Source organism: Halichoeres trimaculatus, unplaced genomic scaffold (assembly GCF_033239565.1).
Source record: "Halichoeres trimaculatus isolate MK-OKI-2021-1 unplaced genomic scaffold, fHalTri1.1 fHalTri1_scaffold_21, whole genome shotgun sequence".
NCBI lineage: Eukaryota > Metazoa > Chordata > Actinopteri > Labriformes > Labridae > Halichoeres > Halichoeres trimaculatus.
The window spans coordinates 8208824-8233893 of record NW_027437199.1 but is presented as its reverse complement, the minus strand read 5'-3'; the positions used below and the strand labels follow the sequence as shown (position 1 = coordinate 8233893).

The following is a 25070-nucleotide window of genomic DNA, read 5'->3' as shown; positions in this document are numbered from 1 at the left end:
CCAAATATGAGCAGATATTATTTAAAACTTTGTAAGTTTAACGGTACAGACTCACCCCCTGACCAGTTCACCTGGTTGCTCAATCCTCATATCCTGCTGTTTTTTTTCAGCTCTCTTGCTGCATTGATGAAGTGTTCTCATTGAAATATCTGATGTGTTTATCTCTCTGATCAAGCCTTGGTGCAAACCTCCTAACCTGCAATCGTTTCCATCTGCATTGGCAAAACTGTAGTAAACAAGACTTGGATAAAGATCAGTCTAAACTTTTGATTGGGACACGTAGACACTGACCTTGTGTCCACTTCTCGAAGACTTTGAATCATCAAAACACCCTTCTTACAAATTTCTTACAGAAGTTTTGCTTTACCCAAGTCTGACAGTTGTATGTAGTTAAAGAACTAAAGGAACCATTGCAGTATGTGTTATAATATTATATCTCACCTTTTTCTTCAGAAACCAACGGGAACATGGATGGTCTTGCCGAACACTTTACTTATCAGGCGTTTCAGAGGTTCCAGAGGGTGTAGCCTGAGTGGCTCCACACTTCAAACTCTGGCTCGATGTTTCGCTTTTGTAATGTCTGGGATTCAAGCCTCTGTGACCAAGGGAGATGACCTGTGCTCTCAGCCTCGACTACACCTCAGCACTACAAATTAGAAGCTTGTAGGCTACATTGTTCAGCTGGGAGCTTGCAATTTAAGCAGCACTTGGCTGGATCGCGTCCACAGACCGTACGCATGATGGATGGAGCCACTGTGACTTCATCTATTAGTTTATTGGCTGCCTTTATAAGCAAGAAGATCAACATTTGAGTTTTAAGCAGGTTTTTTTCCTGAGTCAGGAGTAAGCATTTTGCTGGGATGAGAAGGAAAACTCTGTTGTCAACTAATCAGGATTTATTTTTCATCTTACTATGATACAAATACACTTACTTACTTACATACTTACCAACTTACTCACATAAGTTACCTCACATACCAACTTTCATACTTTGTCTAAATACTTACATCCCTAATTACTTACCTACATAATGAATACTTACATACATACTCACTTGAATACTTACATACTCAATGGATACTAACTTATAAACTTAAGTATTTACTAACATGCATACTGACTTACATGCCTGCATACCTACCTACATACTCACTTGCATACCTACATACCCGTTTAAATACTTACATGCATACTTACGTACAAACCTACATACATCCTCACTCGCATACTTACATACTTAATGAATACTTACTCAGAAACTTAAGTATATACTAACATGCATACTGACTTACATATCCACATACTTACCTACATACTCACTTGCACACCTACATACCTACTAGCTTGAATACTTACATGCATACTTACGTACAAACCTACATACATACATTCATAGTTGCATTCTTACATCCATACTTACCCACAATCCTACATACATACTCACTCGCATACTTACTTACTTACTTAATGAAAACTAACTTAAAAACTTTAGTACATACTAACATGCATACTGACTTACATACCCACATACTTACCTACATATCCACTTGCACACCTACATACCTACTAGCTTGAATACCTACATGTATACTTGTGTACAAACCTTCATACATACTCACTTACATACTTACATACTTAATGAATACTAACTCAAAAACTTAAGTATATACGAACATGCATACTTATTTACATACCCGCATACTTACTTACATACTCACTTGCTTACCTAGATACTTACTAGCTTGAATACCTACATGCATACTTACATACAAACCTACATACATACAGACTTGCATACTTATTTGCATACTTAAATTCATACCTTCTTACTTGCATAGTTACATACTTAAATACTTACATGCATAAAAACTCGCATACTTGTATACTTGCATACTTACTTCTACCAAACAGACCCCATGAATTCAACAATGAAGAATTGATACTTCCATGAAGAATCCAAACTTTTTAGTTTCACCATTTTAACATGTCTATCTCTGCGGTTAAGTTAGACATTTTTAAGCTGACCTCATTGAGCTTGATTTGCTTTTGGGGACAGCCTCTAGTGGTCGTTTGAGGAACTGCATTTTTGGCAGATTGTTTTGATTTTGCAGTAAGTCTAGGCTTCTGTCCTAGCTTCTGTCTGAAATAGATGAGTTCTCAGAGTGATTTTCTCAAGTGAATGTTCTCTGAAATCTGATCTGGCGTTTATGAACGCTGAACTCTCTGTAGACTTTTCCACGAGCTGATACCGCTGGCTCGTTATGGAAAAATGTGAACTTTCATCCCCGTGCTGTCAAATGAAGAGCATGTGGGAGGAGCTGCTTTCCTGGACATGTGTATGATTGTGTGTGTCTGTGTGTATTTGGTGTGTGTGTGTGTGCTGAACTGTATCAGAATTTCCTCCCTGTTTAAAGAGAGATCTGGGGGAATTTGATCGAGTTTTGTGCACTTGTTTACCGAGGAGAGAGTCAGAAGTTATGATAAGATGGATCAGTGTGAATCAGAGAGGCTCTGCCGTGTTTTCAAAGTTCAGGGCGGAAAAACACCACAAGTTTTGGAAGATTACTAAAGGCATGCCTCCTGCAAAAAATCAATCTTGTCAACAATATAAAATGTCAAGTGCTTCAATCTCAAAAATGCCGCTTTGAAATCCAATTTCTCCTTCTGTTTTTTTCACGTTTTGTTGTTTGAACACGGCTTGTGTGCTGAGATTGCTTCTGAAGGTGAGGCACTTTGAACAGGTTCAGGTTCAGTGGCCTGTGCACACTTTTTTACAGTGTAGATGCTCCAGAGGGATGAGTGATGTGGCCGGTTGCCACAGAGCTGGCAGAGGCCTGTGAAAGCACCCTCCAGTTTACTCAGCATTTGTCACTTACAGGCTAATTGATTGGTTTTCATCAGCGCTGCCCGACGTGCTGAATAGCTGCCTCTTCTCCTCCCTCTCATTATGTTTTAACACCAAAAGCCTCCTCAATCAACATTCACAAACACTTTTGTGTCTCAGCTGAAGTCCGGGGTTTTACCTCTGTGCCAGAGCAACTAATTAAGTCTGAGGCAGGTAGATTAAAATGTCACTTTGAACACTGTAGCTCTGTTACAGCACACAGAGTTTGGCTGTGCAGTTTGTCTCTTTGAGACACTTAGTTTGTGCTCTTTTATGTAGATAATAAAGATAAAATGCGTCATTTTGAAAGAAAACTATGCATGTAGCTAAATTTGCATGTTACTGGGGAAAACAAAAAACCTGGAAGCTGAGGATGCAATTCATCCTCAGACTTAGTTTAGCATGATATTTGATGGATTTTTTGTGGGCCTTGCAATCTTATGGGAAAGTTATGCATGGGAAACTTGTGTTAGGCCACTGGAAATATTTTGTTATAAAGTATCCAATATATTAACAACGAGAGCACAAAGTTGCACTCAGAGTTATTCAATCTCTTTAGCAAATGAGATTTATAAGCAGAACAGAAAGATATTCATCTATTGGCAATAAACAAATCAAAGCAGCGGCAGTAGCTGCTTCTGGCAGCAGGATCAAGAGGTATACTTTGAATCATGTCCTGTTTTAACCCTATAATGCCAAACATTACCTATTCGATCCATGAGTTTTGAAGACTTCAATCTCATCAACATGAAAAAAGTTTTCTTAAAGATCCTTTTTACGTCTTTTTTTGTACTCTACCCCATTAAGGATTACCAATCTACTACAGGCAGCCAATGTAGGTTGGCCCTCTTAAAATTGGCTTCTCTCATGAAATCATACAGACACGTTTTTCAAGGAAAATCTTTTATAATTTTCATGAAGTTGTGGTAAGAATAAAATCTTAGTTGTTTCTCATTTTTTTAATGTAAGTGTTTTTTGCATTTAAAGGAGGCATATTAACAAAAAAAAAAAAGAAAAAGAATTTCCTAAAAGGTTGCCAGAACCACCCAAAAGTGTCAAATGTGATACAAAAAAATAAAATAATAAAAAATATTATAAAATAAATTAAATAAAAATTAAATAAAAAATTAAAGAAAACATCGCAAACAGAATTATATAGCAAGGTTTTTTTGTAGATTTTGATAGATGGCTTATATAAATAAATAAATAAATAATTTAATTTATAATAAATAAACTTCTCAGTCCCCAAGAAATAAAATTTTCTGACTATTTTTTTTGATGGGTCAGGCTCTACAGGGTTCAGGTCCAACAATGCCCAAGCTTTGGATGGCTTCACATTTTCTCAGTATTCCTTTAATCCATCTTAAATCCCACATGTTGCAGGTTTCCAGTTCCAGAAGGAGAAAAGGACCCCAGAGCATCCCTGATGCGCCACCATGCTTCACTGTAGACAGGGTGTTCTTTTCAACTTACTCCAAATATACAGCTGATCCACAGACCTGAAAAGTTAAAGAAAATTGATTAATTTCAATTGTTCTTTTTTGTTTTGTTAAGTGAAAGCAGCTGATAGTTTTTGTGTTTTGCTAAAGAACTAAATATATAAAGAGAAGGTGAAGTCTCATCTGTGACTGCTCCTAAGCTAACATCATTCACTTTGTATAATGATGGATGATCTGTCCCCACCTCTCCCAGTTGTACAAAAGTGAGGCCAAGATATCAGCACATGAAGGCATCTTACACTGATTATATCATTTATGTAAGTTTGAAGCACACACTCATGGTGATGGAAGGTTCAGTAACTCTTGTGTTAGGGTTTGGAGAAGACAGAGGCAGTATCGCAATTAAGAAATGCACGTTTTTCTGTTCAGTAGCCAAAACTACTTGAGTTAATTTCCGAAATCCTTCATGCTGTTGGTGAATGTGGCAGCTCAAATTTTGGACGAGCATTTTCCGTCTGATATCCTTGCCGAGCAGCTCAGGGTTCTGTGCCTTACACTTTGACATTTGGAATTAAGTGTAGAAAGCAGGATTGCAGATGCTATACTTTACATGAGTTTAGTAGCATTTAAAAATATGACATCTGATTTCTTGGAAGTCTTGTGGTCCGGACCAAAAATGAATCCAAAAGGAGAATGTAAAAAAGAAAATAGAAGGATTGAATGTGTCTGAAAAATGTGTCTGACAGTGATGACTTCTTCTCCACTAAAGCTCAGGGAACAGAATGTCCCCCTGACTTACAGTGAGGATCTTCTGAATGACAACCCCTTCAAAGCTGAACACTAGATTGAGTTCCCGCCTCACTCTGCTCCACAGTGACGAACACCTGACCTGCTTTACAGACAGACAGAGGAAGAGAAAGGGCATCTCATGGGAAGAATGGATGGCGAGGAAGACGGGGCAGGTGGGAGGGCGAGAGGGAGAGGTGGCAGACAATTACTAGGCCATTGTCTGCCTGGCGTCTGCACCTCCGTCATCAGTCAGCCGCTCTCCTCACTGGCTGGCCAAAGACACACACACATACTTCATTTCACACAGCACAGATTGCGTCCGTGCACCTCCCTCCCTCTTCTGTCTGATTCCTCCTCTCAGACTCAGTGGAGCAGGTCACATTCATTAAGGCTCAGACTTTATATATAGATACAGTGACCTCATGACTGCATCTCTGAGCCACTTGCCGATGTGTGAGGGATGATGTCTGGAGCTGCAGGTTGGAAATGTCACTCAAGGAAAGCTATAAATCCTGCACAGTTCTCTACAACTGGGCTATTTCAACAAGTTTTCACATAGCTGGGTTACTTTAAAACTTGTTTCAATGGGCTGATTTGGTATACTAGCTGCAAAGCAGTGGTGGCTGCTGGTCAGTCAAGGAGGGGAAGCTCATTTTTTCTCGGCCTTCATCATAAATTTGTTTATTTATTTAAACGTAATTTCTACCCTCGGTGTCAGCTTGCTAGCAGCTGGAGCTGCTTCATGAGACTACAACAGGCTGTAAGTGTGAGTGACAGGGGGAGAAGCTCCGCAGCTGTAGCTGTAGCTGCTTATTGGTGAAAAGAGAGAGAATCTTTTAACAAAACACTGGTCGTTTTTAAGAAAGGTAAACTCACTGGGGATCAATAAAGCCTCCGGATCAGTCCAGAACAACTGAATGTGAAACTCAGAAGATGCTCCGGTGAAGGGTTATACTTCAAGATCGCTAACTGGCTAATTTCACTGTCAATCAAAAAAGGATTTGGCCTCAGACAGATCATCCAATCATCATGCAGAAGCTCAGTGTCCAGGCCAGCCCACTGCCTCATAGACCCCCAGAGACGCTGAGCGTCCCATGGGTGGGACAAAGCCCAGCGTTAATCCAATGACTGTCCAGTTTCCACACTGGAACAACCCACTCTACGCTTCCCCGCTGAAGTCAGAAGACGCTCAGCCTCCGACTCTGTTAAAGCGCTGAGACGCTGCGGGGATGAATGAGAAGGAGGTGGAGCCAGTTACCTGTGATAGGAGCTGATTCTGAACAAAAGATGAAGGAATTCTAGCGCATATTTTGTCAATAAAGTGAACACACAGCAGAACATATCACCACATAAAGCGATCGCCACTGCTGCAAAGGCATTATAACACATAAGGAGCAGTGCACCCCATGAAATGTGAAAACTAGGTGCACAGAGGTAGAAATTCTGTTTATCTTTTACAGAATCTTAATCTTGCTAAACAATGCTCTCTTCAAATTAAAAAAAGTAATTTGAGCTTGCAGAGCATAGGAAATGTTGGTCTAATGTGCAAAGATTGGTGAAGTTGTTTGCGTTATTTTGTACTTTTGTAGTTTCAGTATTGACCAATCAGGTATCAGAATTCGTCATGGACCAGAAATACATTTAAAAAAAAGACACAAGCTGAAAAAAATATCCATCAAAATCCACCAAAATGATTGGCCTCGACTTCATAACCAGGCAGACCCTCTGTGGCTTTGACTTTCTCAAAGCAGCCAGCAGCTCTCTTCCACTGGTTAATGAAATGTGACAAGCCCAAGTCCTAAAAGAATTAATACAAATATTGAGTTTATTTTGTCCCGCCACCCGACCTCATGTACAAACACATGTGATGTGGAAATGGTTGCTCAAGTCTGGGAAAACTTTTTGATCAAGAGTCAGAGACAAATTTGAGACTCTGTTTCTCTGCTTTTTTTGATGTTTCTGTCAATCAGGTAAAAGCCGCATTTCATCCAGCCACTTAATCTGAGTCTGGCTGGTTGTGATGCAGATGTCTTTGGACGTTCCTCTCCAGGCCTCTCCAGCTTGGCTCTGCAGACAGACTTCAAACTCTTTGTGTGATAGTTCTCTTAAACCTGCATGATTCAGTTCCCACCCGACCCCCTGTATACTTTGATTCTGGGCAGTAAAGCAAGGCACGGGCCCGTCACTGAAGCCGCCTAATTCGTTTGATGAGATGTGGAGCATAAACGTTTCCCCAGCAATTAGAAAATGTGTGAGCGGAAGCAGCAGTGAGTACGAAGCTGTCAAAGCTCAACGCTGTCAGATGTCCACAACAGCTCAGGGGCAGGAAATGGCACTGCTTGGGGCCAAACAGAGACCATTTAAGGTCTTTCAATCTCCGACATCACTACAAAGTTTATCCTCCTCTGGTGTATCATGACAAGAAAACACAAAATCTTTGGATTGGTGTGACTCATGAAAGAATATATATGTTGTCAAGCCTCAATCAGAGGAAGTTACACATCACTTTTTTTTACATTAGTAGTAAATGGAGGTGTAATGTCCATATCTGTGTACAGTCAGTGTTAATTTATGATACTCCGATTTAGAGTTTATTGCTGGTTTTACTGTATTTCCTTGATCTTTGAGTACCTGATTACCATTCTTGTTCCACATTGTTTCAGTCTGTTCTTATTTAATATAACTTATATTAGGTTATATCATTTTAAAAGCTATGTTGAATTTTCTGTCTGCTCAATGTGAAGCACACAGGGCTGCATGCTTGTTTGCATCAAAATAAAAAAACAATATATTTGGATTGGATTGAATTGAATTGGACTGGACTGGGTTGATTCAAAATAGATTAGATTGGACTGGACTGCACTAGACCAGATTACTCTGAATTGATAGGATTGGACTGGTTAAAATTGAACTGGACTAGATTGGATTTGGTCAGATTTTACAGGTTTGGGTTGGACTGGATTTGATAAGACAGTAATGGACTGTACTGGATTGGATCAAATGTGACTGGCCTGGATTCCATTGAACCGGATTGGACTTGACTGGTATGGCTTGAACTGGACCAGATTGGAGTAGTCTGTACTGCGATGGATTGAATTGAATTAAACTGGATTAGATTAAACTGGCCAGATTGGATTAGGTTGGGTTCGACAGGTTTGGTTTTGACTGGACTGGATAGAATGGTATTGGTCTGGATTCTGTTGAACTGGATTGAATTGTACTGGTGTGAATTGAACTGGCCTCGATAGGTTTGGTTTGGACAGGATTGGATGAAACTGCAAACTGGATCAGATGGGGTTGGATTTGATTGTATTGGTATTAATTAAATTGGACTAGAATGGATTTGATTGGACTACAGTGGATTGGACTCGTTCAGATTGACTTGGATAAGACCAGATGTAAGCAGGTGACATCAACACACTCTAAGATCCCACTTGGAAGACCAGAGTGTGTACAAAGTTGCAGATTTGTGTTTGTTATTGCCTTGTAAATCACTTTTTGTTGTTGTCCTTATTTCTTTTAAACTTCCTCCATGATTGTTGTAAAAATAAAAACCTATCGTCAGTGAGTGCTACATTGGAAATGAAGCTCACTTTAGCAGGAGTCAGTGAGGCAAACTTTTAGCCTGTCAGTCGAGTCACTTGTGCATCTAATTTTGCAAAAGTCAGAATTTTAATGTCTTCTAATCCACTGAGTTATGGAAGAATTCCCCCCCTTTGAATGTGCCTTACATTCAGCCTAAAATAGTTTATTGCACCGTGCTGTAAACACGTTTGTTTTTGCTGTAGAAATCTGCTTTTAGGAAGAGGTGTGTATGTAGTTTCACTGTCAGCCCCAAGGAACAACCTGTTTTCAGACGTGGCCAGCTCAGTTGAGTGTGCTCTCAGTCCGCCTGTTTAAAGCGTCTCAGGCTCCAATTAATCACCTGCTGCTTTTGATTCACCCTCAGCAGTCAGTCTGTCTCCCCCCTCGTGTTCTCCTCTTTTCCTTTCACCCCTTCATCTCCAGCAGATGAAAAGCAGAGCACAGAGGGAGTGCCACATCGAGCTGTGCCGCGCCATCTGAGCTGGCAGAACAGCAAAGTGTCTAAACAACCTTTCCCCACAAACAGCCGCCCGTTCCTGCTCAGCAGCTAATTGGTTTCAAATGCCTTTAAGGAAGAGCCAATGATGGCTGTGAGAAGTTTATATATACAACATTCACAGTCTTTAATCCGACATCATTGATTTTTCTGTTTTTCTTCAAACATTTGTCATGTTTTCCGTACATTAAAGATGAATCCTGGCTCTTCTCACTCACATGAACCTCAATTAAAACCCACTCTGGAAAAATTTTGTCTGCTCTTCAAAGAATGTTCTGTTAACCGTATCATTTATAACTATTTAACGTAAAGAGGTGTCATTTATCTTAGTTTGTCTGGATGTAAGTGTTCCCGTAAACCCTAATCATGTGAGTGTGTCCCTCAGACACAGGCTTCTTTTGTCAGTGTGTGTTTGTGGGTGTGTGCTCACATAATTGACTTCCGGTAAACATTTCTGCGATGCTTCACGGTGCAGAATGTGGCATTGATTTGGCTTGTGTCATGACAGTTCCTAACCAAGTGAAACCTCTCGGATGAGGATCTTTTCATGTTTACATCTGCCCTCTTTTGGACACTTCAAAGCGCTTGTACTTGAGCCAAATTCAGGATGTTAATCAGCTGAAGGGAAGTGTTTTGCAGATAGAAAGTCCTGTGGTATGTGTTTGTGGTCCTGGGTGTGTGTATACGCTCGGTGTCCAGGTTTGGATTATGTCCACATGCTGGATGTTGAGGATCTGAGGAACGTCAGTGTGTTTGTGCGTGTTTCAATTTTCTGGAGCAGACCAAACCCGGCAACCCAAATCCCTGATGCTTCCCGACCACGCACCTAGAAACTTAGAAACTCTGCACTCAGTGTTTGTGTGGCTGATATTGGTGTTGACAGGAAGAAATACAGACACACACACTGCCGATCTGTTGAACGCGGTCTTTCATCTACAGATCTTCTTTCACGCTGCTCCTGTCTCCTGGAAAATATGCCCGTATAGCACTAATTGTTTTGCCAAATCCATTTAAAAGTCACCATAATTGCTGCCTGGAGTGTGTTCATTGGCAGTGTTGTTTTTCCAGTAAAAGAGGTTCATTCTTGTTATAACAGAAGCTGTTTGAAGGTGGTTTAGTTTGCTGAAAGGAAACCAAGTGCAGGGCTTTACATCGCATGTCCACGCTGGATGAAGATGAATTTATGCTACGAAATACACTTTTTAAAATTTAAGTTTAAGAAGTGGTGGTTGCGTGGTGTTTTAAGGACATTGACTTGAATGGGATTGCTGAATTAGGCACCATAAATTGAATCATCGTATCAACAACAGTGTTGTCACAAGTATTCCTGGTTGTTCGTTGTGGTTTTGTTAGCAGTGTAGTTTATGACACAGCACTGCTTCTTCTGTTTGTCTGTTGGTTTGTAGATCAAACACTTTTATCCTGACTAAAACGTTGCAACAGTTTTAATGGCTGTAAAATTTGAGAAATCTCTCCTTTCACTGTTTTTGATAAAAGTCCCAATGTTATGAGAGTGAGGTCCCAAGGTCATGAAAATAATAGGGGTGGAAGAAAAAAAGGATATACGATATATCAGGATTTTTCTGTCTGACATTAAAATCAAGATTCTTTGTTGAAAAATTTTTGATTTTTTTTTTTTTCAAATTTAAATTCCTCATTTCAGTCTTTGTTTATAAACTGGATTGGGAAAAAGTTACCACTTTCCTCCAGCAGAGGGCGATGTGTTACTCTCTGACTCACGTGGTGTGCATTTAATGGGAAAATATGGTTCCTGATACAGTCCGCGGATATTATGATCATCATTTAACTTTTTCCCATGGTCTGGTGTTAAAAAGGAAACTAAAAATCGCAAAAAATCGTAAGTACAGGAGAATCGCAATTTAAATTGAATCGGCACTCCAAAAATCATCATAGAATTAAATCGCGAGAATGGCATATCGTCCCAGCCCTAGAAACTAAAGTCATAATGTTGCGGGAGTGAAGTCCTGAGGTTACGAGAATAAAGTTGTTGTGCCAAAGTTCTAATGTTCAGAAAAAAGAGTCAGAAAATAGTTGTAATGTTATGAGACTGAATTCTTAAGGTTACAAAAGATTTCCCAATGTTATGAGCAGGTATATTCAGCATTTAGAGGTATATTGGCATTGGCCTTTTATTTTAGTCAGACCAGTTGAAAACAGTGTTATTTTGGCTCTACTGCAGCGGGGCCTCTCAGTCTGAAGTCACTACCCTGTCTCGAGCAAGGCTCAGATAACAGCCAATCAGCAGTGAAAGCTGTGCATGCACAGTGCTCCCACACTCTATGAATAGGAGAAAAGGTTTTGCAGAGTGGAGAAGCTCCAGAGAGAAGATGTATGTTTTTAAAGCAAGTTTAGGCGGCAGACTCTCCCAAAATTTTATTAAATATCACAGTTTTTTAAAGTCTTTATTTAACTTTACAAGAAATGCCACTGAGCCTGAGAGCTGTTTAACAAACATATGCGTTAAGACATTTAATTAAATTTTAGTGCTGGTGTTTGTATTATTCCAAATTTTGACACCAGTATTTACACTTTCGCTGCAAATTGATTTAGGCTCCAAACATCGGGTATCGACTTCCTTGATGGCTAATAATCAGTATCTGTATTGGCACTAAAAAACATATCGGCCTACCTCTGGTTACTAGTAAACTAACATTACAAGAGTAGAGCCGTAATATTATGAAAAGTAAGCTGTACAGTTATGACAGTTAAGTGGTAATGTTACAAAAAAGTCAAAATGTTACAACAATTAAGTGAAGAGAAAAAGTCATAATTTCAATGAGACTTAAGTTGTTTCGTTATGAAAACAAGGCCATAATAATATGAGAAAGAAGTTTTAATATTATATGAGTGAAGTGGTACTGTAACAAGAAAAGGGGTTTTGAGTTATGAGACCAAAGTGGTTAGCAATAGCATAGCTGTCATGTTCCCAGATGCTAAACTTACAGCCATACATGACTTTGGTATCATCAAACTGACACAGGAAGAGACAATGAGAAGGGGATTTGTACCTGAAATGTGGACTGGGGTTTTCCTTAAGCATGCTGCATCTCCTGCTGTTCGCACAGAAGGGGGATGAACTGTCTAAGTGTCTCTGCATGGCAGCTAACTCGTGAGCAGCTCCAGCAAAAGCTGACGCTGGCTCAGCAGAAAGAGGACATGAAGATTCCAGTCTGTGTAGCTTTGAAGATAATGACAGTGTACTAAAAAAAAAGCTGATATTTAGCATTTTTCTTCTTTCTCTTTCAGACATGGACGAGTGTGAGAACGACTACAACGGAGGGTGTGTTCACGAGTGCATCAACATACCTGGAAACTACAGGTGCACCTGCTACGATGGATTCATGCTGGCCCACGATGGGCACAACTGTCTGGGTAAGAATGGTATCTAAACATTGCGTGTGTGTGTGTGTTTGTTGACTGGTGTGTATGTCTCTTTAAGCCAAGCTATAACATGTTTGATGTTTTATTGAGCGTTTGGTGAAAAGACGGCTTTCAGTCAACTCTCTTCCCTTGATGTGAACTATTTTAGTTTGAATTAGATCCCATAAACATCTTCTTGTTACTCATTATGTCGACTGAAGGAAAAGTCTTTGATTAATACCTGCTTTCATGTGGCATCATGGGATTTTCATGTGGATATGCTGATACACAGTGAGACTGAAACATAAAACTTGTTTTCTTGTCCTTGTCCACATAAATAGCAGACTTGAGAGGATTTTGTTTTCACTGTTTTTGTTTGTGTTTACATATTAATTTGGCTTTTCGGTGTTTGTGTCTGGCTGCAGTGAGTGAATGAGTCTGCCAGTGCTCAAGAGAGTACACTTAAGGGTGAGTTGATGTTCCTTTGTGTGTGAGTATGTGTGTACTGTAAGCTCATCTGGCTCGTAGACAGTCCCTCTGTCATCGTTTGGAGCCTTTCCATGATTTGTGCTGTTTGCTGCTTGTTTTTCCGCTCCGTTGGGAGAGCGCTCGGGGTTGAAGAGTTCTCCTTCAGATATCTGGCTGAGCTTTATTACTGACAGATCCAGCTCATTTAGCCTCAGTGCTGCCTTATTGACTCACTGTCAGCCAGACTAATGTTTTTTCTGCCCCGCGCAACAAGTAGTTCTGCACGGATGTGCTCCAACACATTTCATCCTGTCAGCCGTCCGCTGCTGACTGACGAGCGCTCAAATGAAATCAGACACATAAAAACATGCGATGTTGGATAACTGGGTGTCTTTGCCGGGATGTGTTTTGGCATCTGTAAGTGCTGCAGCTCATTCTTTGAGCCTTTGGAGAGCATGAGTGAGAGATTGAGTGCTAATAGCGGCAGCCAGCGGTGCAGACGAGCTGCTGAGTTGTGGATTCACCTCACAGGAATGACTCTCAGACAGCTGAAATAAAGCAGAGTTTAAGACGCCCTGACATCACAATTTACATCTCGCTCCATGTACGACACAGAAAGACATGTTCAATAAAAGCACTGTTAAGAAATCCTGCCGGGCTCCTAACCGGCCCCTGAGGTTTCTGTTGGAGCAGATATGTTTCAAACATTGGCTGTTCTGGTGAAATTATGTTTTTCAGAAGTTGAGCTGTCATTAGTCACAGACTTGATGAAAACATCAGGGTTTTCTTTTTACACCACATTTCCATTACCCAGCACTTAAAATATCAGGAAACCATCACTTTTCTGTCTGGGCTTCCAGATTTGACATCAGGTTTTATTCTGAGAAGTGATTTTAGTCACAGAGAATGTAGCAGCTCTATTTTATCAAGAGGTGTTACTCTGATTGACTCACTGTGTTTTCTTTCTCTGCCAATTTACAAATCCATCATTAAAGATTTGCTGATATTTGGTCACTGATGAAAACAGCTTGGTAATCTGGCTGTTTCTCATTTCATTTCACAAAGTGGAAACTGATGCTGCAAATATGATCTAGATGTTAAACAGAAGAGAAACACTTGGTGTTTGATAATTGAGAAGTGGCGAGGAAAGTGAGTTTCCAACCTTTATTTTCATCATAATAATAATCCTATCACATAGACTGAGAACAAATACCACAACAGATTAAACTTAAAGTGATCTCTGGCTGACAAAGTTTAGCAGAGAGAAGAAAGATGTGTTTTTCTCTGCTCAAAACAATTGCTTGGAGTAATTTGTTAGTAACGGTGGACACTGGAGCTGGACTGTCCGATGGAAAAAAAGGACGGAAAAGCAGAAGAAAGGTAAAGAGGAGAAGGATAGAGCTATTGTTGATTCCAACCCACAGTCAGCAGTTATTCTGCAGTGGTCTGTTCAAACTTGAGAGTCTGTCAATAAAATGAAGAGTGAGGTTACGTTAGCTCTGATTGGTGAGGTTGGAGTTGGTAGAAGACAGGGGGTGGGACAAAAAAAAAGAAAAACGATACAGTGGGATTTTTGGTTTGACAATTTCAAAGTTATGATTGTTTGTCAAAAAATGTTTTATTTTCAAATTCATATTCTTCATTTCAGTCCTTGTTTATGAACTGGATGGAAAAAAAGTTACCACTTTTCTCCAGTAGGTGAAATGTTTCTCTCACTCAAGTGATGTGCATTTTATGGAAAAATATGGCTCCTGACATAGTCTGTAGACATTATTATTATCATTTGACTTTTTCACATGGTCTGTTGTTAAAAAAGCAAACTAAAAATCACAAATACTGAAGAATCGCAATCTAAAATCAAATCAGCACCCCAAAAACCGTAACAGAATCGAATCAGTAGAATAGCATATTGTCCAAGCTCTAATGGATGAGCACCAAAAAACACTTACTTTACCAGTTATTCCACGGACCCTTTAAGCTAACATAAAGGTATGATAAATTCTAATAGAAGGAACCTCAGCAAAAAGAAAATTTTGGTAGTAATGGATTTTTTTTTAATCTTTACTGTTATATCCTCAATCTATAGAAAGGACAATAGGCCTCTTAAGTTGTAGGTTGGAGTTCATAAATAATTATGTGAACAAATAAAAAGAACAGATAAAGCAATTAAAAAACAAAGTCAGACTTCTGAGATAAAGAGCAGAACTATTCAAAAAAGTAAGATTTCTGAATCCATCTCAGAATTATATGAACAAAAGCTCTGACAATCAGACTTAAATCTCAGAATGCTGACTTTTCTCTTAACGACTGTAATATTGATATAATAAAATATTTGCCTTTTTTGATTTCTTTAGAATTCTAACCTGAATCTCATAATGAAGTCCTTGCCTTTTAGGAGTTTTCCCTCTTTGTTTTTCTCTTCTTCCTAGAATTATGACTTCTGAATTTTATAAACAGTTCCCTGAATTCTCCTTACTGGCTTAACCTCCAAAAGTACAAGATTTCTGTCAGTGGCACTTGTGCTCATCCATGTCAGTTGGTGGCTGTTGAACAAACTCTTGTCTGGTTAGTCAGTGCGTTTCTCGTAGTAGAAGCAGGAGAAGGTCGTTCTCGGTCACCTGACTGCTGCTGAATTTACATATCATATTCAGGTCGGGTCAGACCTTTTTTATCCTCTTTATTTCTTTTAGTTTGCACCTTGTGAAAAGGTCATTTTAAAGAAGAAATGGAATTCTCTATATGTGTGCCTTTGTTTGTTGTTTTCAGCGCCCCCTACAGACAAAAATCTACTGTTCAAAACAGAAAGTTTGTATAACTCACAGACTGTAAAACCATGTCCCCTCCAAGTGGCGTCCTGTCTTTTTGTTTTTGTCACTGACAGGCTTGATTTATTGTCCTGCTCATGTTTGGAAAAGTCGCAGAAAGGATCCATAAATCCTTCCTCCGGTGGTGGTGATTATGGTTCCTGTTAACTTCCATTCAGAGCGCAGACCCCGTCCCTCTGTTTCCACCGTTAGCTTGCTGCGTAGCTGTCGTGTAGCTGTATGAGTTGAGGTCATCTGACGGAGGTTTATGGGATCTTGCACACGTGTTTGTGCCGCTAACTCAAATGACAGTGGCTGAGTCATGTGAGAACTGTCATCACCTGCTCTTTACGAGAGGAAACTGGAAGCCAGAGACTTCCTTTATTGGATTGGATGAGGCCTTAATGAACTGTGGGTAATTAAAGTGGGTTACTGAGTTCAAACGAGGCAGTAAAGCGTGAAATCAAACGGAGAGACTTGTGTGATCAAAATCAAAGCCAGGACAAGCTGTGTCGCTTCTTTTTCTCTCGTCTCCTTTACCATTGCTCTGTTTTCACTGGTTGTTTTTTCTTTTTCTCATTTGATGGCGCTAATTACCTCACTGTCCTTGATATTTTATTTGATAGATGAGTTCTTGCCTCTTTTCTTTCTTTGTGCTGTTCAGTCTCCTTCTACCTTTTTATTGGATTCTTAACCTGACAGATTGTTTTTCTATATTTTCCACTCTTGTACTTTCTTTTCAACTTCCTAGTTAATCGTTTTTTTGTTCTTCCAGATGCTGCTACTTTTGTTACCCCCATCTTTTCTTTTTCATGATTTTATCAATCTTCTCTTTTTTACTTCTTCTTCTTCACTTTTTGACGTCTTGTCTGTGAGCGCTGACTAAAAATAAAGCCTTAATGTGTGTGTTGACAACTTCAACAGAGAGTCAGGGACACAGCTCAATTAAATTAATGAGTGTAGGATTTTGATAAAGTCATGAAGTAGAAAAGAAGTCAAAATAGTACCAAAAAAAAATTACAATCAGTTAAGAAAGAAAAAAGTTCTGAGGTTAGAAAGTGAAGTCAAAATCTTGTAAGACTTTTTGGAGAAAAGACTATTTTGTGACCCAAAAAAAGTTAAGGTAAAAATAAGATTGCATTGTTGCAAGGTAAAGTTTCATCGTTGAGAAAAAAGTCCTGATGTTCCAAGGAAAAAGTCATATTTTTCAGAAAATAAAGGAGAGATGGTCCAGGTGTAAACTTTTATTATAACAAGAATTAAGTTTGTTTTGTAGTTACAAAAATAAAGCTGTAATGTGACATAAAAAGTCGTAATGTGACCAAATAGAAATCGTAATTATACCAGCTTAAAATTGATACTAAAGCTCTTTTGAACACCAGATGCCTTTTTTTTTACCCGAATATTTCACACGTTTTTTTTTTTTTTTTTTTTTCCGAACCTACTGTTTTTGAATTCAAGCTTTCGCTTAGCGAAAATGGCAGCTTCATTTTTTCTGACCGAGGTTGATATTTCCAAAGTTTCTCTGACGATGAGTACACATCTGACCAATCAAAACGCTTGTTGTTGACAGCTCATATACCAAAACATTCAACATTGATTGATTAAACCTGTCCCAGCAACCGGTTGTTTACAACAAATGACATAGAAACTACAAAGATAACGATAACAAAGACATCGTTTGGAGGAGAGTAGCTGCAGATACTGAATATGACGCCTTCAATTTTTTGCAATTTTATGCCATTTATTCGCATCGCTGTTGGTGTGCAAAGGCCTTAAGTCATGACATTTGTAAATTGATGACATTTGTGACTGTGATCCCCTTCTTTGTCATTTTCTTCATTCTGTAATTCTTAATGCTTCTCTCCTTCTTTTTTCATTCTTTCTTTTCCCCTAAATTCACATCCTTTCCTTCTTCTGTCTCAGCTTCTGTCTTCTCCATCTCCTCCCTCCTTTCTTCTCTCCTTACCTCTGATGTTCTTCTGGATGAAATGTCTTTATTTTGGATGATGCAGTCTTTGAATTTTCTCTTTCTCTTTGCCTCTTTCTCTTTACTCTTCCATTCTCCACCTATTTTTTTTTCCATCTCTTCTGTCATTTTCTCTTTTCTTCCCTCAACTGATCTGTTTCTCTTCCTGGCTGCCCGTTGACCTTGTACTAACTTTCATCTAATTACCTTAATAGCTCTCTGCCGTGCTTTCCTTTCTCTTCTTCTCCGTCGTCCTTCTTTAAATCGATTTGTCAGACGGGTCGCTGAATGTTTTTACCGGACCTTCGACAGACACCAGGCAACACAGGCAGAGCTATGACCCGAGATGCTCTTATGTTTGTAATTGAAAGATATACAGATCTGTAGTCATCTTTGCACTAATACAACTTCCTGAAATCAAAAGAACATAAATTCAGCTTCTGTACCCTCAGCAAATGAGCCTAATGATGATTTATAGTGAAGTAAGCAGAGGCTGAAGACAAGAAAGAGATGTTAAAGGATAAAAAAAAAGGTCAGAGTGGATAAAGTTGTTGAAGAATAAAGGAGATCTTTCTTCCCCTCCTGAAGTCCTGTGTAACTTTCAGCTCTTTGCGCAGCGGCATCTCAGTAATTGATGTCCAGGAGCTGCAGACAGCGCTCCGACCTCAGAGGAGAACGCTGATGGATGGGTTTTGGACGTTGGCTCTCACTTCGCTCAGAGTGATGGGTCTGTGCCGTGTCTCAAACCTCTGACAGGCAGTGAGGCTTCTCAACTAAGTCTGCCAGGCACACACACCTACACAGACACACACACACTTAAGACGTGTCTGCTGGTTCAACCTTGTCAACACCTCCAAAAGTGGGCTGGAAGGGCATGGTCAGTCAAACGTGGAGTTTTTACACCTCTCTGCTTTTTGGAGAGGTACGGATACACTGTATAAAAACAAAAATGGTGTAAACTTAAAACTTCAAGGCAACTTCCTGCTCTGTTTTTTAAGCTTTGAGGCAAACTTAAAACTTAACATTTGAACCAATTAATGAGTTTTTGTTGAGATAACTTATTGTTCATACATAACTTTGTTTCAACATACAAAGAAAAAGAAATGTTGTACCAATCTGTTATTTCCTGTTCATAACTGTAGCTTTCGTATGAATGAAACACTTCAAATTTTGAGTCCTACACTTGCAGGTCAGCTAGCTGATGTTCAAGGCCGCTATTGTATTGATAATGACCAATAACCCATGCTTTATTAAACAACTAAGAAATTAAAGCTACATTAATCTGTGTTAGTAACTAGTAACTCACACCAAACTTGAACAGCACTTTATGCAGCAGACTGTTCTGGTAGGGGACCATCAGTTTCAGCTGACACATTCATACGAGAAATTTAAGGTGTAATGTCTTGAACATGTAAGTGCAGGAGCTGGAATTGAACCTTTGACCTCACCAATTGGGAGATGATGAGCCACAGCCACCCCACCGATTCACAACCTTAGACCGTACAAAACATGGACGTAGCCTCGACAACGTCACCTGTCTGTTCCTGAAACCGTGAAATGAAGCCACTTTTGCTATAACATCAGCTGTGAGTTTTGCGAACAGCTACCCGTCAGTCACATGACCTGAGCTGTGTCTCTGGACAATCAAATGATCTCAATAACTTCTAAACCGCAGAGTTAAAAAAAAAATTGACCCACTATACAGTGTGTGCCAATAGTGAAATCAGCGTTTTAGACTTAAGTCGTTTTTGAACCAGGCTGTAAATATGCTTTTTGATGTTAAAAGTCAGTTTTTATGGCTGGGTGTGTATGTGTTCGTGACTTTCTGGTCAGTCAAAGTGTTTACACCCCTTTGCCTTTTAGAGAGGTTCACCATGTTCCAAACATTACATGATGCTAGAATGCAAAGAGGGAACATTTGAAGCTAACAAATGCTAAGCAATAAATCAGTCCTGACTTTGAAATAAAGTAGGGGCTCTTATCTGGTCTTGCCATGGAATCCACTGACATCTTGAAAAATTTCCAGAATCCATGGCTGTTTTCTAAACCAGAATGTAGCATGTAGTAAGCTCTGCATTTTGCATGTAGTATTCAGTATGAGTGTTCTGTTGGGTGTGTTTTGTAGCAAACTACTCTGGTTTTCATTTTTGGAAAATGGAGCTACAGGTGATAGATTTCTTTTCTTTTCTTTTTTTTTTTTTTTTACCTCTATTGAAGATGTAAAAAACAAACAGGTGGATCTTAATATTTTAGTTATTTTGTTCATCATATCACAGCAGAATCATGATGTTTGGTTTTTAATCTTACACCAAAAGTTATATCGTTTCATTAAAAAAAAATCTAGAAGTTACTGACTTTTCACTTTTACAGCTGAGGGAAAAACCACCTCCGTATAACCTATGGTTTAAAAAGTAAATTAGTGTTTTTTATTGGCTTTAATGCATTTGTAGAGAAAAAAACCTCTTTTACAGCTAGAAGTAACAGGATTCTTTCTTTTGCATCATTTTACTTCTATCTTATGGACCGTCTAATGTTAGTGTTGTTGTATTGTAGTTACAATGCCGACTCAATCCAGTAGATGGCAGTAATTCACCAACACACTGTTTGCGCTGTGCATTGTGGCAAACAGTATACCAGGAAGACTGGTCAGTTGCATTCTGAGAAATGTTCCTGAATCAGTAGGACATCCAAGAATTTTTTGGCAAGATTTTGTAAGTTTTCGCATACTACTTACTACATACAAAATTTTGGCCAAAATAGTAGGCACTGCTAGTGTAGTAGGGGGTTTGGAGGACAGCCCATATCTAGTTTTGTTTCACCATGTTCAATCAGGACATGAAAACACGCTTTGCAAGTCTTTTATGGGGAAAAAGCATCACAGGCAATTACCGCCACCTACTGTTAAGGAGTGTAAAAAGACCAACCCTACCTGTGACCTACCGAAAACCCTGTCCACCAGTTGAGAATCACTGAGTTAAAGGACCAATCCAGAAATTTAAAAACAGGGGTCCAAAAATTAAAACCTGCATAATTACATCAACCTACCAGTCACAGCCTTTTACTGTTGTTGAAGACATATATAATATAAAACCACATATGTTTAGATGGAGAGGTTGCACTTCAGGTGTGTGTGGAGTTTTGTAGCATCCTTCTGATTCATGCTGGTTGTGTAACACGTTCCCCGGTGTTGACTCATGGATACTCCATCCTCTGATGTTTCCTGTCATCGCTAACATAAGAGCTAAATAGCACCCTGTGATACATGCTGACCTCGTAAACACGACTGTTAAGAGACTGACATGTCGGCTTTTTGTCAAACCGCAGTTCTAAATCCAGTCCCAACCTTCATCTCATCGTCAGAAAGAGCTTCAGTGTTTGTAATAATGTCTCGCTCTCAAGTGTCTCATTCAGCAGGAGATTTACTGTATGAATGAGGGAACACTACACACACACACACACACACACACACACACACACACACACACACACACACACACACACACACACACACCCACACACACACCACAGTAATGCTGGCAGTGTGTGAGCTCTGAGCTGTCAACACATCGCGCGTCATCACTGTGGCTGGAATCAGCTGTGATGAGTTCAAAGACGCTGTAAATTACATTCACATGCTCTCCCTGAGTGACAGAAATGAAGAGCCTGCTAACCGTTAGCATTCTGCTCTCTGGCTGATCAATCAAAGCTGGGAACAAAACGTCAACTCGCTGCAGACAGGAGACATTCGCTGGCTGAAGCCGTTGGAGGAGATGCTGTAAACTTCTGTCAAAGTGCAGCAGCTCCATCCGAAAGCAGCATTTTTGTCTGACTTGTTTGTTTCTTCGTCAAAGTTCGCACTCAATTTATTTCTTATTTTCTTGCACGCTCTTGGCTCGCTTGAGGAAAACAATAAAGACTTAGTGGTTTTTAATAGACCCAAAGCATGATTCTCACAAACCTCAGGAGTTTGTGGTGTTCTGACAAAAAAATGCAGCGTTTCGAGAAAAAAGGAAGAAATCATTTTGCTTGAGTGTGCAGGAAGTTACTCCATCATCTCCCAGATGCACTGTGTCAACAAGTTTGGGCACTAATTGATTTAAGATTGCATAATTGAGCCGTGATTAAAGAGTCGTCCTCTCTGCTTCCTTTTGATTTTGACTTTATTTGTTTGGTTTTGTCTTGGACACAGCTGGGCTCAATGTGTCGATCGTTCGATGCCCTCTGTGAACGTCTGAGTTTATTTTCCTTCTGACGCGTCCTGAGATCTGAGAGGCGGGGGAGGCTGGGAGAGACGAAGGGGTGAGGGGGAGGGGGAGGGTAAACTGAGGCAAAGTTTGACAAGCATGTATGAAACTATGAAGACCACATTTATGCTTCAGACATGATTTGTTTGAGCGGGATCATGATTAGTTAGCAAACATGTGTTTCTGTCATTGTAGAATGTTTAATTACAAAGAAAGATGGACTCACAGACAGCTGTGGCAATTTTTGATGCAAAAAGTGGAAAAGCATCGCAGTTTAAAACTGAATGGTTGAAGCACATTTCTCATAAAATGAAACAACAAGAAGCCGCAAAATAATGTGTCAGATTTTACCACGGGTTTCATCTCTGTGAAGCCTAATTACAGGAATTAAAAGAGACGGGTAAGGAAATTTAGAATGAACTTCACAGAACTTTAAAGGGTTTGTCATAATCTTGTTGCTGGTAACAGAAGCAACATAAATGGTACTTAAAGAGGGGGCATTCTGCTTTTTTTGGACTTTTTATCACCCTTCTATACTTTAATAGTAGCTTTACATGACTTATGGCAAAAAATAAAGTATTCTCCTCTTACTTATTTCAGCCCCTGTCTGAAATGCTTTGTTGTAGCTGCTGTCTCTTTAAGGGTCCTGGCTCCCCAAACCCCCTTCACTCTGATTGGTCAGCCTTGGCCAACTCCTGTTGACACTGAGGCTTAAGTGTAACTTTTCAGTTGTACAGATAAACATCATGGAGGGGATTTTCAATTTCTCTCTCATTATATTTAGAGAGTAAGAACCTTGTGATTTGTGGTTAAAGAGGGGGTACTGTGCATTATACTTCCCCTCTGTTACTCCTGGAGTAACATGACTTACTGCTCAAAAAAACAACAACAACATTTTTCTTACACTGGAGTTTCAGCCTCTATGTGAACACTTTGATTCAACTACTGTCTCTTTAAGGCTCCATGCTCCACAAACCCCCTTCGTTCTGATTGGCCAGTCCTCTGGAACCTTATTTGGGGCAGAACAATGGGCAGACCTTGGTGTTTGAGGTTCGACAATATGTTTTGAACAAGCCAGGAGATCCTTATGTGATGATGTCATCACTACAGCAAATCTTGTGCAGATGTCTTGTCTTGTTTCAACTTCTTTAAAGAGAAAGTTAAGGTTTAAATTGCTCGTAACAAGTGAAAGAAAATGCAATGGAACAAGATTTTAGTTTATTTTAGTTTTAAGAAAATTTTTTGGCAATATTTTCTTGCTCCATTGGCAGATTTTTTTTACTTGTTTCAAGCAATTCAGATCTCATTTTTGTCTTTGAATAACTTGAAATAATACATTTTCTGGACTGATAAGTTAAATGTGGCTCATATTGAGAATAACAAGACGTCTTTACTTAAAATAAGACAAAAAACTTGATAAGAATTCATTTTTTGCAGTGTAAGAATAATATTATTTATATCAGTTGGAGTCAGGCAGCTCCAGCAGATCCACAGGAAGTTACGATGGTGGAAATTCAAAAAGCTTTCAGTCTGTCTTTAGGACCGTAAACTTCACAGCACACAAACAAGCTCTGAGTTGTGCAACAGTGTTGTTGAAAGGCTGGTATCAGCTGGTACAGAGGCAAAGCTCAGCCAATAAAAGGATACAGTAGATTGAGCAGTTAGCAAGTGTTTGGCAGAGGCTCTAACAGCTGTATACAGCAACTCCCACCATAACATCTGACCCTCTTCTTCTTAAACTAACTCAGTCCCCAGCCTGACTGGAGGAAGAAAACCAGACAGTGCTGGTGTTTGTTTTCATCAGCTTCAGTTACGTTCATGAGTCTGCCTCAGGAACACAAAGTTGAGAAGAAAAGAAAGTTATTGGACTGAATAGTTGTGGTTTGCTCTCTTCCCTCTATTCTGAGCCACCGTGGTTAATATGATAGTAAAATATTCCCTTTCGCTGTCAAAAAGGCTCCTAAAGACTCTGTCCACTCTGCGGGAGTTTAACGAGCCAGAAACCACGTTCTAAAAGTAAAAGAAGAGTTTCCAGGTAAAGCCACAGACTCCTCTCCACTGGAAGTCCAGGAGGAGACAGCGTCTGTCCTCAGATATTCACGAATAGATGCTGCATGTGTTTGTGTCTTTAGCGTCAGGTCACACAGGAACATGGATTCAAAGGCCCAGAAGCTTCTCTTCCTTCATGGTTTGGTTTCAGAGTCTAGTGCAACTTCCCCCGTCAAGAAACATCTCCCGCTTGAAAGTGGAAGTATCTTGGCCTGCATTTTTCTAATGTTATCAAAAACTTAATCTGAGCTTTTGCTTCTGTGTTAAATCAACTCCTTTGAGTAACAAAAGCTAAGCTCATAGCTTGAAGTGCACCTCCCAGAAAAATACAAAACTTTTTCTACCAACTTGAAATTCAAACTTTGAATTATGGAAATCTTTCCGTTTTCCTAAAATTGGTTGACATCTTTGTCACTCAGCATCTTGTGTGTATTAACATCCCTCACTAGTTTAGACAGTTTCCCTCCTCTCTTCTTTGTTTCTCTATTGGTGAAGGCTGAACATTAAAGAGGGGCTATTCTGCTTTCCCATGTTGTAAACATGGATATACATTTATAATGCTGGATGTTCAATCTGAAGATGTGCAGATTAGTAAACCTCTACATTTTCATGAGCTGTATCCACAAATTTGTCCATAAACTGCTTGAAACTTTTTTTAAGAAATAGCATGGGTTCTTCATGAGATCTTTGCGAGATCTTCGTGAGACTTGCTAAATTGATGAGGTCATCACATAAGGGTCTCCTAACTGGCTCATGACACTTTAGAGGGTTGGACCTCAAACAACAAGGTCTGTCCATAGTTTTGCCCCACACAGTCCTCAAGTGGGCTGACCAATCAGAGGGAAGGGGGTTTGTTGCTCAGGGAGCCTTAAAGAGACAGGAGCTAAATTGAAGCATCTCACACAGAGGCTGAAATAATGGTTGTTTAAAACAAAGCACAGTACCCCTCTTTTACCACAAAT

General features: G+C 39.6%; 1 protein-coding gene across 2 annotated transcripts in view; it reads left to right on the top strand.

The window, feature by feature from the left end:
• Positions 1-25070, top strand: part of scube1 (signal peptide, CUB domain, EGF-like 1) — a 118837-nt gene that overhangs the window by 8925 nt on the left and 84842 nt on the right. For both annotated transcript variants that reach the window (XM_074698194.1, XM_074698193.1), the window contains exon 3: positions 12461-12586. In XM_074698194.1, coding sequence (XP_074554295.1) covers positions 12461-12586 — 126 coding nt within the window. The remainder of the gene's footprint in view (positions 1-12460; positions 12587-25070) is intronic.